Genomic DNA, 14,870 nt, shown 5'->3' with positions numbered 1-14,870 from the left:
GGTGGGCAGCATCACCACCCACCTGGCTTGTCCCTCCAGGACTGTAACTATGCTTCTTCCCCTCTCATTTCCAGAATTTCTCAAAGTTTCTGTTATAATTAATGTTTTGTGTATTACTTGCAAAACTAGATGGGAGCAGGCTGCTATCTCATATTGAAGTTGCAGGGATGGAAATGGGTTTGCACATAAACAAATGTTTGTTCTGCTTTCTATTATACTATTTAATTGCAGTGCCACCAATCCTAGAAGAGCCTACAAGTACAAAGGGGGCCTTATTCTGAGAACTGCTCCAGGGGTCCAGTCATCTTAATCCAACCATGCTTTTCCCTTTGCATTCTCCACATCCTCTGTGAATATCATCTACAGTCACTGCACATTTTGATGAGCAAAAAACACTTAAGGCATTCAGTTCTGCTATTGATACATGGTCCTGGGGAAAGAGTCTGTGTAAGCAGAAGGATTGAATGAGGCATTTTGGATTGTGAGATATAGCCCTCCCCCTGCTGCACAAACACACTTTTCCTCCTCCTCATTTTCCTCTCTTTAGCAGCTGGGCCCATTTCACAGAAGTGAAGAGGATAAGATAAGATATCTACAAGTAGATTTTTTTATATATATTACATGCAATTATTTTTTCTCCTACCAAATATTTTCCACCTTTACTACACAGGACAAAAATAATCTGAACAGAGTTCAAGCAGTCCACTTTGTCCTCTTTCTTCAAAACGTTCAATGGTATGTGTGGCTGGGCCAGTGGCATCACTAAGGAGGTACAGGGGGTGCGGACCACACCAGGTGACATTTTAAGAGGAGGTGACACCACTGATCCTCAAACATCTGGCTTTTTGGCAGAAATAGGTTGTATCATGTTCCTGTGTCTCCTTGAAAGTACTGAAAAGATGGTGTGAGTGGAGTGAGGGTCAGTGGGAGGAGAAAGAGAGGCCCCATTTTAAAAAAAATAAAGCTTCAAAATTCTTAATTTTCTTTTCAAAAATTTAATTCAATTTTTATTTTTTAAAATTTTCTTTTAAAATATCACAATTCACCAAATTTTCACTTCAACCACTTGAAACTGAGTAGGTGTAAAGACATTTATTCTATGCATATGATATTGTAATTTAAAAGTATCATTTTAATTTTGCTCATTGTTTATGCCACAACTATTACCATTACATTCGGTGATATATGGAAATTGCGATTTATGGGTAACATTGGTATAAAAAGTATTACTAAGCATTCTGTATGGCGTGGGATGGGAGGAGGACAATGGAAGGTGTCACCATGAGTTTCTGCACTGGGTGACACCAATCCTAGTGACACCACCAGGTTGGGCATAAATGAAGTTCTAGCTGATAGTAATTTTGTATTCAAGACAAACACTAATGTCTTGAAGGACTCAATTTTACAACTTACTCAAAATATAACACTTTGCCTACTTGAGTACCTTGCTGTAGTTTCCCACAAAGCACAGAATAGTTCACAGAAGGATGTCCCTCTTTTCCACTCCCTGATGCCCCTGATGAAGGTCCTTCTTGGCTGTATCCTGGTCTTCTGTTTAGTACTAGACCATCCCAGGTCCCTTTCAGGGGCCACCATCTATTTACATTACAGTCTGCTTAAGAACTGTGCTTTTCTCTTTTAGCCGCCTTGTCTATCCAGCAGTTATAACCTTCCTGATAGCATCCCTGACATTCCCCCCAGGCTTTGGACAGTTTATGGCTGGAGAGGTGAGAATGCTTTTTGTCTGTGTATTTATATGTTATTTCAAACATTTCTTTGTCACATCGGCAGGATATTGTACAATGCAAAAAGTGTTGAAGTGTTTTCTTTTAAACAAATCTAATACAATGAGCGCCAGCATGGTGTAATAGTATAGGTGTTAGACCTGGATACTGGGAGACTAGGGTTCAATTCCCAGCTCAGCCGTGAAATCCACTGGGTGACTTTGGCCAAGTCACATTCTCTCATCCTCAGAGGATGGCAATGGCAAGCCCCCTCTGAAGAAACTTTCCAAGAAAATCCCATGATAAGTTTGCCTTAGGGTCAGCATGAGTCAGACAACAACAACAACAATTTTCATTGAAACATACTGTTCTTTTTTTTGTGGCAAGAGACTCTTCCCTGATTGCTTTCTCTCCTTACAGTTGATGCCCAGAGAAGCCATCAGCAGCCTCTTTGATAACTACACTTGGGTAAAGCATATAGAGGACCCCCAAATCCTGGGGAAGTCTGCTGTTTGGATCCATCCCAATGTCAGTGTGTTTGTCATCATCCTTCTGTTCTTCCTCATGAAGGTAAGAAGCCTGCTTGAGTGGTGCTGAGTGAGTGCCTTTTCCCACCCATGGTAGCCATTTTCCTTTGGCAGGAGCAAAAACATGTGAACTCTTCCTTGGTTAATAGAGAAGCACTATTAGCACTTCTGTGGGCAATTTTGTCACTAGAGCCAGGTGTATGCTTTGTTTTGGTCCATGCTGAATGGCGTAGCTTAGATGGACAGTAAATGATGTAGACACCCTGGTTCTCCACAGAATTTGCAGAAATAATGAGAACATTGAGCTATAATGTGCATACTAATCAGTTATTCTGGAACAGACAGGCTGGCATCCTGTTGGTTAATCCCAACTAGAGTAATCTGTTGTTGAACAGCAACATAATGAATTCAGTATATCTACTTTAGTCCACACAAAAATAGAATTTTGGTTGTAATGCATTCATTGGGGTTTTATGAATTATCTCAGTTATGACATTTCTGAGCTGTTGTGTCCCACTATATTCTATGATAGCCTGTCATCTTTTTTTGCAATTAGTTTATACACATTTCTTTAGCTATGATAACTTTTCCAGGCTACTATGACTTTAATAAATTTCTTCCTACTTCACCCCACCTTTAATCACTTATTTATTTGGGGCCATAGCATTTCTGAATTTCTTTTTAGTAGTTCTTTCTTGTTCCTGCTTATTAGGATGAGACTTTAATTTCTTTTTGTTTGTCTGTTTAGTTAAAACTGTGGTTAATTATTATGATTACAATTCTGAAGAAAGTTGGAAAATACTTATTAAAGGCATACTTTCTGAGAAAAATGAATAGAAGACATAGTGGGGACTTGCCCACTGAATTGGCATTGGTGAATTATTATGGAAACTATAAAGGGGAAGAGAAAGATAGATACATTGAGACACATGGCATTCATAAAGCATGCCAGCTGATTCCTCTATGCACTGCAAGATAGGCTGTGTGGCCATGTTCAGTGGAGATGGCTAAGCCTGTGCAACTTGTTGTCAGCAGCCATGTGAAGAAGTTATTTCCTGTGCTTTAAAAACCAAAATCAAAAACTAAAAGACCAAACAGCTTCATTGTGAAACTTATCAGAGACTGAGGTGGTGTATGCATGGGCCAGAATACTCCGGAACATTGATCACGTCTGGTGACTTATCCTGAGCTCAGAATGAATGACTTGCTGTGGCATAAGCCACGCTGGATGGCACAGCAGGACATGCATAGAAACCATCACTCAGTGTCCGAACTGAGTGGGGAAGATCCGAACCAAAATATAGGTTTGTTTAATATGTCATAAGGTGAGGTATATCCTGGTTCTGATGCTAAATGGGCCAAATGCTGTCCAGACTGTTTGCACCTAACCAGGATTTGGGCTGTGCATCATCCAGACTCCCCACCACGAGGATGATGGGGAGGACATTTCATTTGACCCATGCAGATGGGGCCAGAGACAGAGGAAAGGTTTCTTATTTGGACAGGTATGCACATGGGGATGGGGATCAGAGCAAATAAAAGGAGGGTAGTGGTAGAAGGGGATTCCTCAGAGGAATTTACTACCACATTCCATCCAGAGTGAAAGTCAGGCACCTGGTATAACCTGTCAGTCAGGCTCCTCTCAGTCTATTTCCAACTAAGTTCATTAGAGCTATGAGAGAAGCCACTGTCATCTACTAACCATACCTGCCTATCACCTCTCTCCTAGTTCTGGATGTCTGTCGTTGCCACTACCATGCCGATACCATGTGGAGGCTTCATGCCTGTGTTTGTGCTAGGTGAGTTTCAGTCTTTTCTGGAGGCTTCTCAGAAAAGGATTTTAACAAGCTGGGGTAGTAACAAGCAAAAGCCTTGTTGACTGGTAGAGTTGATTAGTATTTTGGGGGAAATGACAAAAGGCAAGATGTAAATCTAATTTAAAACAGATATGATGGAGATCAACTATGTAGAGAATAATTTACCTTGGGCTTGTGGACATTAAACAAGTGATCTCATAATGGCTTTTAGGGGCTGCATTTGGACGCCTAGTTGGTGAAATTATGGCCTGGTTTTTCCCTGATGGGATTCTCTTTGATGGCATTATTTACAAAATCTTGCCTGGAGGTTATGCAGTCATTGGTAAGTCCATTGCACCCTTTCCCCTTTACATGAACTCTCAACTCGTGAGTGTGGTGAAGAGGATGCTAACTTTTCCCCTCTTTTTTCATGTCCTGAAACTGGAACAGGAGCTGCAGCTTTGACTGGCGCAGTGAGCCACACAGTATCCACGGCAGTGATTTGCTTTGAGCTGACCGGTCAGATCTCCCACATCTTGCCCATGATGGTGGCTGTCATCCTTGCCAACATGGTGGCTCAGAGTTTGCAACCAAGCCTTTATGACAGCATTATCCAAGTGAAGAAGTTACCCTACCTGCCAGATCTGGGCTGGAATCAAATAAGGTAGAAGGCTATCAACGAAGGGCTGGGAGGCAGGGAAAGAGCAATGGTGGCAGTCTTAGGAATGTAAAACTGTGGGTCATGATAAGAGTTGCCAGTGAAAAGTCCTTTGGCTCTTGCATTTCAACTTGCACTAAAGTCTCTTGCAAAGCACTACTGTTAAAGAGCTGCAGTGGAGGGAAACAAACCACTAAAATGAAGAGCCCAGCAAGACATCAGCCGCTCCTTCCCAACCACTACCTCTCTGATGTCTTCTGGCGCAGCACTGATGTTAAATCATAAAATCATATTGGTGGAAGATACCCCCAAAGGCCATCCAATCCAGCCTCTGTTTAAAAACCTCCAAAGAAAGAGACTACCACTCTCTGAGAGAGCATCTCCCACTGTCGAACATCTCTTACTGTCAAGGAGTTCTTCTTAATGTTTAGGTGGAATATCTTTTCCTCTGGTTTGCATCCATTGCTCAGGGTCCTGTTCACTGGAGCTGCAGAAAACAAGCTTCCTCCATCCTCATTATGACATCCTTCCAAATATCTAAACAGGGCTATCATATCACCTCTTAACCTTCTCTTCTCCAGTGCACTGCTTGTGCACTGATGCCAATCCCATAAACTTGAAAGTTGAAAGAGAATGAGAGATTGAATCTGAAGATTGGCTGAAAATGTCAACTGGTTCAGAATATGGGGCCTATGTATTAATGAGATTGATCCATAGGCAACATATTACACCTGGGCTTTGTTTCCCAGCTACTAGGGAAAGTACTTAATTTAAAATGTTGCCCCTAAACTGTCACAACTGCCTTGCACCCAATCTGTTCTTAGAATATCTGAGGGAATGCCTCCTGGCATGTAATTTGGTTTACATATATCAGTCATCAGATGGAATCTTGCTCTGCTATGGATTTTACTGTTGTTTATCTCTGAGTTTATGTTTCCTGTTGCTTAGATTTTATTGTAATGTGACATGTAGCAGCTTGCATGAGTGTCCTTGGAAGATAATATAGATTGTAATGAATGAATGAATATTTTATTTCATTTTATTTATTCCATGTTCCCTATTTTTAATTTTTGGCCACTCAAGCAAACACAATCTCTATGTTGAGGATATTATGGTGTGTGACGTAAAATTCATCTCCTCTAATTGCAAATACCGGGACCTGCAGGATATACTCAAAAACACAACTGTTAAGACCTTTCCTCTGGTGGATTCCCCAGGTGAGCTAAGTAGAAAACAATTTCTGGTGCCTCTTCAAGTTATTAATACAACTTTGCATGTACATTTTCAGCAGGTTTTCTCCCCCTGTTTGGTTTGCCCACCTGGCTATACATCTTCTTTCACTCCCTTCTCCAATAGCACAACACTACATTTAACAAGCAGCGTAGTGCACCAGTGATTCTGTACCAGACAGTTTTTGTATTTTGTGTTTTGTGTGTTTCCTCCTTATGTCAATACTTTGTTCATTGTGGGGAACCTCTGAACACATCTTAAAAGGCTTCTGCAGTCCCCAGGCCAGCCCCAAAAAGCCATCAGCTAGTTTGTGGACTCTTCAGCTCCTGCTGAAGCACCTTTCAAAATTATTTTGATTTTTTCATAAAAAATCCCTGCTCTTGTGGAAATAACATGTTGCAATGCAACTATCAGTAATTTTGTGTTCAGGTTTACCAAAATTGATCTAAATGAATGCCTGCCTAAGGCTTTTGTACTTCACATGACATTGTTCCTAAGTCAGATGAAGCACAAATTTCTTTGGCATTTTGATGTCTTGTCTAATTCTGTGACTAAGAATATTGAGAGGGGGCTGAAGAAACTGCTCAGTGAATATGGCTGCAGGAAGAACAAACTGCAACAGAAGGCCTGGGCAGCAGAGTTTGGTTATATTATCCAGTTGGCACTGGGGACTGATACTTGGTGCAAAATGGGTAGGAGGCTACAGGCAGGCTGGTGTCAGATACTGAGTGGGCTCAGCAGTTGCTGTTCTTCTGCACGTGAAAACCTCATTTCAAAGAGCAAGGAGAGGTTCAGGAGAAAGACCGGTTTATTTCCATAGTAGGGCTGGAAATGCTGTATCAGAGCCAAGGTTCAGAAGTGCTTAGCCAAGAAATATGTTGTTTTGTGGAAAGAGGCCCTAGCTAAAGGCTAGAACAGTGGGTCTTTGGTATCCCCTGGGGTTTGGTTCCAGGACCTCCTGTGGATACCAAAATCCTCAAGTCCCATTTAAATACAATGGTGTAGTAAAATGGTGTTCCTTATATAAAATGACAAAATCAAGATTTGCTTTCTGAAATGTGTCTGTGTATGAAAATTTTCAGACCATGGATGGTTGATTCCATGGATAAAGAATCGGTGGATACAGAGGGCCAACTCTAAACGAACCAACAGGGATGGTGTTGGCCTGCTTTGGAATAGCAAATGGGAGGGGAAGGAGAATCAGGCCTGCTCATGGCAGCTCATGGGTATTATTGAGGAACTGAAGGGAAGAGACTGATGGCACTTGGGAAGGAGTCCAAGCAGTGCAATCCTGGGAAAGAAAAGAGAGTGTGTTCCTGTTTCCTTTCATAGTGCAGTTGTCATGATACAGGAGGCTGGTGTGATAATGTCCAGACACCCTCTTTTTCCAGGACATATCCTACATTTCAACTTTCTGTCCAGGAAGAATTTCAAAAAGTCCTCCATTTTAAGCATGATTAAGGCTGCATCCACACTGCAAAAATAATCCAGTTTGATACCACTTTAGCTACCATGGCTCGATGCTATGGAATTCTGGCATTTGTGGTTTTGTGAGACATTTACTCTTTGTCAGATAGCTCTGTGCTGCAACAAGCTACATTACCCAGAATTCCCTAGCATTGAACCATGGTAGTTAAAGTGATGCCAAATTGGATTATTTCTGCAGTACAGATGCAGCTCAAGAAACACCTGTTTATGTTTCCATCAGTGTTTTTAGCTTTTATTTTGTAATGTACTGCATTTTTCTTGAATGTTCTACATTTTGCAGTGCCTTTTCATCCTTTGTGTTTATGACATCTGGTCACCCTGGATAATATCCTCATTAAATATATGTCTCAGAAAGGTTCAAACAGCCTCACTTTTTCTTGTCCCTCCTCTTCCTATAGAGTCTATGATCCTCCTGGGCTCAGTGGAGCGTCCAGAACTCGAGGCCCTGCTGCTGAGGCACCTCAGCTCTGAGCGACGTTTGCACCTCACCCGAGAGATGCAGCAAAAGCTGGCTGAGTCACCGTATGATGGGCAAAGGTGGAAGCATGAATCGTTTGCTTTTGTGGATGAGGATGAGGATGAAGAGGAAAAGACAGAGGTAGCAAAGCAGAAGAAAATGATTAGAAACCAAGATAATGTGGTGGGAGGTGTAAGACTGGATGGGGTACTGGTGGAAACATGAAAAAAGCAGGGGAAGCAGAAGTAACATAGTGGTTAATAAAATACAGAGTGGATCTGAACATCCTTGATTCAGATCTCACCTCCTAGGTTTCATAGTGACAGTATGCAAAGGGATCTTGTAACACCTTTGAGACTAACTGAAATGAGTTGGTTTCATGAGCTTTCATAGATTTCAGTCTACTTCCTTAGATGCATGTTTGGAGTGGAGAATCCAGAGACAGACTCATATAAGCTGGTTGTGTGTCTATAGTCTATAATCTACAGTCCATCAGCAATGGGTTGAACAGAGATAATGGTTTCCTGGCACACTACACATATTTCAACACTGTCTAACCCCTATCCTCATGAAGGCATCCTTGACCCATTCATCACATCCCTCTCTGTTTCCCACACTGCATTCAGATATTCATTCATATGGTTATTTACTCTCATTGGGTTTATGCAACAGCCTTCCTCCTGTCTTTGTCCTCCCAATGACCATTGCTAAAATTGAATTTGCCCCCGCATCTCCAGACCCACAAGGTTTTAAATTTGAATTGACATTTTCACACACAACTTGCTTATATAGGTCTGTCCCTGGACTTTGCACTCTAACGGATACATCTGAGGAAGTAGGCTTCAGTTTACGAAAGCTCATACTACCAATTTCTTTCTTTCAGTTAGTCGCAAAGGTGCTACAAGATCCCTTTGCATACTGATTTTCCAGACTAATATGACTATGTCTTTGATTTCTTACTTACAGTGTGAGGATAATTTCTGCCTGTTTGCAGGATTCATATAAAAGCTATTGATGCAATGTAGGTGAAGTATTTTAGGAAAAGCCACAGATGAATGAGAAAGGTTCATGTTTAACACAAATTTAGAAGAGGTGTTCCCCACAAGCAATGCAAGATATATGTTTGTTATAGCACATGGTTATCCTCAAGTGTGCATCTTGCATTTAATGTGGTTTGTTTCATGCATGGTCATGGAAGATAGTTTCAGATTTATTTTGCAAGTCTGATTACTTGGGCACAGATCTCTGAATAAACTTCATCGTAAAGGAGACTATGTTAACGGCAGGGAATATGAGGTTCATTTTATGTCTAGTTTGATTCTAAGTGTTTATGTAAAGGACTGATCCTTGATCTGTTCTAATTTTTCCTGTAGCTTCCACAGCAACCTGCTTTCATCTCCAGTTACCCAGAAGGACCCAATGGCCCAGTGGCTCCTCATAAACCCTTGCCAGAGACTCCACCACCTCAGCAGACTCCAAGTACTGTGAATGGCCTGGTTTGGTGGGGCAGTAGGGCATCCCAGTGCCCATTTGAAGAACAGGCCAACACTCTTATTGTCACTTCGCTGTGAGGGAAACTTTAACATGTAAACATGTTAAACATGTTAAAGGAGACAGTGTCTCTGTATATTTACCAGTTTCATTTTTTCTGCCTTTGAATACGACCAGTATATTTGTGTAGATTTAAGGGATTAGGGCTCTTAAGTGAGAGGTTGAAGCCTCTAGACCAGTGGTTCCCAACCTTCCTAATGCCGCGACCCTTTAATACAGGTCCTCATGTTGTGGTGACCCAAACCCATGAAATTATTTTTGTTGCTACTTCATAACTGTAATTAAATAGGTGTTTTCCAATGGTCTTAGACCCCATGAAAGGGTCATTTGACCCCCAAAGGGGTCCCGACCCACAGGTTGGGAACCACTGCCCTAGACAGTCTTGACCCCTTTGCTATCCATCAAGATTCCACATAATGCTCCCCATATTCTTAAAAGGCTGGCTTTATGTCAATTAAATCTTCGCTTTCCAAGTAGTGGCTGACAGTGGGCAATAGTTCCAAGTCTTCAAGGTGAGTAATTGAAGAGTAATCTACAAGTAAGAAAGATTGTAGCAATTGCTGCCAGGATTAAAGAGTTGCAGAAGTGGTGACAGTCTTCCTTGCACTTGTGGACCACTTCACAAATTTCATTTTCAGATGTAAATTGATGATACTTTTAGTGGAGAGAGAGAGGTGGGGGTGGAGGGAGGAAGGAAGAAGGAGGGAAGGACTCAGGAAGGAAGGTGTGGATGTGGCAAACATGACTGTTGCCAGATATGCTGGCTTGTTAGATATCCGGGATTGGCTACAGGTCCCTGTGAAGTGTCACTCTGTGAAATACCACCTGTTATTCAAACTTTCCAGAATACAATTGCCTTGCTGATTCAGACCTGCCTGCCTTAAACTTACAAGACATAGATGGAAGCTAGTTTAGCTAAATTCATGGACTTCAGTAGGGCCTTGTTGTTATTGAAGTTATTCAAGTAGTCTCATGGGGTTTTCTTGGCAAGATTTGTTCAGAGGAAGTTTGCCATTGCATTTCCCTGAGGGTGAGATTTGCCCAAGGCCATCCAGTAGGCTTCATGGCAGAGCTGGGAGTTGCACCTTAGTCTCCAGAGTCATAGTCCAACATTCAAATCACTATGCCACACTGGCTTTCAAGGCCTATTGGCAAATAACTACAGTGGGGCTTTGGTATCCACTGGGGTTTAGTTCCAGGAGCTCCCATGGATATGAAAATCTATGGATGCTCAATTCCCATTGAGCAAAGTAAAATAGTGTGTCTTTATAATGGCAAAATCAAGATTTGATTTTTGGAATTTATATAATCTATATATTTGTAAAATATTTTCAAACCATTGATGCTTGAATCCATGATTTAAAAAAAGATCCGCGGATAGGGCTGACTGTACACACAAAGCTGCAGATTTATTGTGGTCTAGTTAGGATATTACCCAATTCAAACATTCAGTTTAAGTGTCCAACATGCAAGCAAGAGAGCATGCTAGTCCTACTACCTCTATCACACTGCTCATGTGAAGAGTGCTGTGACTAAAGAGAAGGGGGACCTTCTCTGTTGGTGGAGGCACAGCACACTGGGCAGAACCAGGTTAGTGCACACCTCTCCTTGCATGCATATTGATTTAATTCTGAGGTTGAATACCTGGATAGTGCTAGTCTTGTGTTTCATTCTCCCCAAGTACTTTCAGGTGTGAATTTTATGGGAGGGAGCTTATGTCATAAGCTAATTTCCCCCTTATTTTCCTGCTGCTTTCTTCAATCTTTTTCTTGTTACAGAAAATCTGTTAAAGATGGAAAGAACAAAATAGCAGCAGTCTATTTGTAGTTGTGGCTAGGAAAATATACACATGAGGCACAGTGGGAGGTGTTGTCCTTGGGAAAGCTTGATGCCATGTTGGGGATACTCATCCTTGCTCTTGCTTCTGTGCGTTTCCAATTTCAGTGTAGTTTTGTGTCCTGTTCTGCAAGCCCACTCAATGACACAAACAAGTCTAACAAGTAAGCAGGGAAATCAAGCTAGAAAGTTTTTCAGCCTGGCTGTCAAACCTGGCTACATTGTGGGAAATCAAGCCGCTAGTGTTCTGGTAGGGCTCTGAAACTTACTAGACAGGAATGTGAAATGATTCGTGTATGGTATCTGATTAGGTCCCATTGTGAATTTGAAATCAGCCCAGAGCTGAAGCATTGCCAAGTGAAATTAATGTGATCTGGAGCCCATTCTTTAAAGAATAGCAAGACTTCTTTTTAAAAAACAACTTTTAATTTTAAAAATATGTAGATGCATAGTGAGATTTCCCCCCTGCTGCCAAAGTACATACTGGCACTATTATATGTTCCACCTAATCAATGCTCTATTACTTCCTGGATAAAACCTGTAATATATTTTTTTTATCTTGTGTCACAAACAATATTTATTTACCGATTCAAAATTATTTCCAATGAAGACACATTCAGCTGCTATAGGAAAATGTCTACCAGTGCTGTCTGTTGGGTCTTTTTCTCTCCTTTGGAGGACTAGCTGGAGAAAAAACTTTCTCTCCAGCCAGAGTTCAGTGGCTGCATAAGCAATAGCTGCCTGGTCTGCATGATGGGAAGGAAAGGGGGAAAATTTGCTTCTTACCTAAGGTTGTCATTTGTCCTGGAAAGCCTGGAAATTTCCAAATTGAATGGACTAAAAATATCCTGGCTGGCTGAGCCAGTTGAAGCAGTAAATCTTGAATTTCTCTTTCACCACAGGACAGTGGGTAGGTTAAAATGTGGCAGTAGTGATGATGCAAGAAACTATGCAAGAAGACTGGCACTGGAGGGAGCCTTATCCCACCCTGCAGGCTCCAGTTGCTACTGTCCAGGTGTAGCATTGCCACTTTATTCTTCCATTCCTTCGCCACTTCCCACAATAGGTCTAGAAGGTGGGAAAGGAAAGGAGGCGAGCAAAGATGTCCTTATTTGTGTGGTGATTGTGTTGGTGGTTTGAGCCTAGGGCTAGACATCATGGTGGAACTTTGCTTCCAAACAGCTTTCAGAAAATAGAGTCCCTTTACTCTCTGGGGCTGCTTGGAAGCTTCCTTCTTTTTATTCCAGCAGTGGGAGAAGAAGGAAAAAAGAGCCCTTAGCTTGGTACTGGTATTGAGGTTGAAACATAATGATAGAAAAAATGCAATGATTAATGTGTTGAATTTGCATAACCAGAATACAAATTAATAATATGCATAATCTTAAAAATTAGCATAATATGCAAAATAGATGTCCATCTTTGAGGGACTGGAATATGGCAACCCTAGGCTTACTATTCCCACATGTTACTTTCTTTCGTGTTCATCCCTTCCCACAGGACGAAGATTCTGGCGTTTGAGGAGACTGATGCAACAGCTTCTGTGCCTTTACCACCCTTCTCCTTCACCAGAGAGAACAGCCGAGCAGGTGAGTCACCAGGAAGGCTCTCCTATACCTGACTAATTTTAGAAAGGTAGGGTTGATTTTTATGGCATCCTAAGAAATCAGCATCTATTGAATTGAAAATGGAAGAAAGGATGATTATTTGAATCCTTGGTATGACAAACTGTGTAGTTCAAAAATGTATGGGTACAAATTGGACGTGTCAATAAGTATGTAGGCCATAAGCTTTATTGCCTTCTTCATTACAGTTGCACAGTTTCATAAACAAAATTCTTCATGTGGCTCGAAATTAGGGAAAGTGGCTAAGCAAACTATCTCTGTCCAGATCCAATCAGTGGATACCTTACTGTGATTTCTGAGATTTACCCACACCATTTTCAACCTTTTCTCCTGCTATAAAAATGAAAAGGAAGTGAGATGCATGGGAAGTGTAATTGTGCATCTTTTGGACCTTTTCTGCTCTTTTGCATGATCTGGCAGTACACATAAGACTTGCAAGCAATGAAAACCTATTAGAGAAGAGACAGAATATCTTGTGTCTTGATAACTTCATGTGGCCTTAAGATCTGATTTATTTCTTCTGATCTTGGAACATATTTTCTTCTCACCTCAGGAAGTACCAGAGTTTGAAGACCCAATGAAGCCAGAGGAGGTATGTTTGGAAGCCAGAGTAAGGAGTGGGATGAAATTGGTATCCTTAGTTTATTTCATATAAAGAAATTGCATGATACAATCATGGGAATATTTTGGAAACCTGTTACAAGATTGTTGGAAGTTTTGTGCCGGTTTTACTCCTCCGCCTCCTCCTTCTTGTTTAATCATTTTTATTCAACAGCCAGATAATATGCATAGCAATATTTCACTATTCCATCAAAAAGATAATGAAAAAAAGAGAAAAATTACATTACATTGATCATTCATTTATAACTTGTAGCATTTTTTCTTATATTAAAACTTTAATATACTGTATTTTAATAAAGTTCTATATAACTAATTTTCTTCCTTCTTGTTTTTTTTTATTATTTCAATATAAACTCATTGATTCATCATTATCTCCCGATCTTATTATTACCTTATATATTCTACCTAGGTCTACCTGCTCTTTATTAGAATAGAGGTCTTACTGACCACTCCTATTTTTAATATAAATCAGTCAAGGCTATCCTGGTTCCTTCTCCATTTCAAATAATTGAGTTAGTATAACCCTTAAATGAATTAATAAATTGTTTTTACACTATTATCAAATCAATATGCCTTCTGTGCCAAGTGTAATTGTGATGCTATTTTAAAGTATCCTCTGATTTTCCTGAAGTTAGGAGGTCTGAGCATAAGGGGTGTCAAGGAAGAAAGAGTAGGATTGTGATGCTTCCATGAAAGAACAAGACTACCTGCCAGGGCTCTAGAACATGAGTGCTTTGAGGGGCTGTGGGACCTTGTGCATGGTCCAAAGAGGGCAGGGCAGTTTTGATCCATAGAATAAAAGTGGTACACCAATACCATAGGAAAGGTGGGTATGTAAACTGTGTATGTGTGAATCCCACTTTTCCTGTGTCAGATAGAAGCTTGGGAGCAGGAGGAGCTAGAGAAAGAGGTGTGCTTCGACAGCTGCCGGATAGACCCCTCTCCCTTTCAGCTGGTGGAGAGGACCTCTCTGCACAAGGTAAGTGTCTGTGGGCTTGCTTCTGTTTATCTTCCTTCACATGCCTCTGACCAACACCTTGTATTGTGCCCAGAAGCTAATTGGGAGCCAGTGTAGATCTTTCAAAATAGGTGTTATATGGTCAAGTCTTGAAGAACTAGTGACCAACCTGGCTGCTGCATTTTGCACTAGATGAAGCTTCCGAACTTGATACAAGGGTAGCCCCATGTAGAGCGCATTGACAGCCTGTCCTTGCTACAAATAGCAGGATAGGATGGATCCTTCTAAAGTTCTTTTTTCTCCTAAAAGCAACAGCAGACAATACTTGCCCCCTAAAGCTTGGGGTGCAATTGTTTCTTAGAGGGGAAAAGGAATAATGGGTTGTTTGAGGACACAGTGGAA

The 14,870-nt window shown here is 41.1% G+C and overlaps 1 protein-coding gene across 3 annotated transcripts in view; it reads left to right on the top strand.

Moving 5' to 3' along the window:
* The window catches only part of CLCN1 (chloride voltage-gated channel 1), a 181,475-nt gene that overhangs the window by 155,154 nt on the left and 11,451 nt on the right, over nucleotides 1-14,870 (top strand). For all 3 annotated transcript variants that reach the window (XM_042450033.1, XM_042450034.1, XM_042450032.1), the window contains exons 11-21: nucleotides 1,643-1,727; nucleotides 2,145-2,294; nucleotides 3,981-4,050; nucleotides 4,280-4,390; nucleotides 4,498-4,711; nucleotides 5,789-5,922; nucleotides 7,822-8,021; nucleotides 9,254-9,359; nucleotides 12,765-12,853; nucleotides 13,443-13,481; nucleotides 14,385-14,489. In XM_042450033.1, the coding sequence (XP_042305967.1) occupies nucleotides 1,643-1,727; nucleotides 2,145-2,294; nucleotides 3,981-4,050; nucleotides 4,280-4,390; nucleotides 4,498-4,711; nucleotides 5,789-5,922; nucleotides 7,822-8,021; nucleotides 9,254-9,359; nucleotides 12,765-12,853; nucleotides 13,443-13,481; nucleotides 14,385-14,489 (1,303 nt within the window). The remainder of the gene's footprint in view (nucleotides 1-1,642; nucleotides 1,728-2,144; nucleotides 2,295-3,980; nucleotides 4,051-4,279; nucleotides 4,391-4,497; nucleotides 4,712-5,788; nucleotides 5,923-7,821; nucleotides 8,022-9,253; nucleotides 9,360-12,764; nucleotides 12,854-13,442; nucleotides 13,482-14,384; nucleotides 14,490-14,870) is intronic.

This window comes from Sceloporus undulatus, chromosome 2 (genome assembly GCF_019175285.1).
Source record: "Sceloporus undulatus isolate JIND9_A2432 ecotype Alabama chromosome 2, SceUnd_v1.1, whole genome shotgun sequence".
NCBI lineage: Eukaryota > Metazoa > Chordata > Lepidosauria > Squamata > Phrynosomatidae > Sceloporus > Sceloporus undulatus.
The sequence above is the reverse complement of the archived record's forward strand: the minus strand, read 5'-3'. Positions and strand labels throughout refer to the sequence as shown.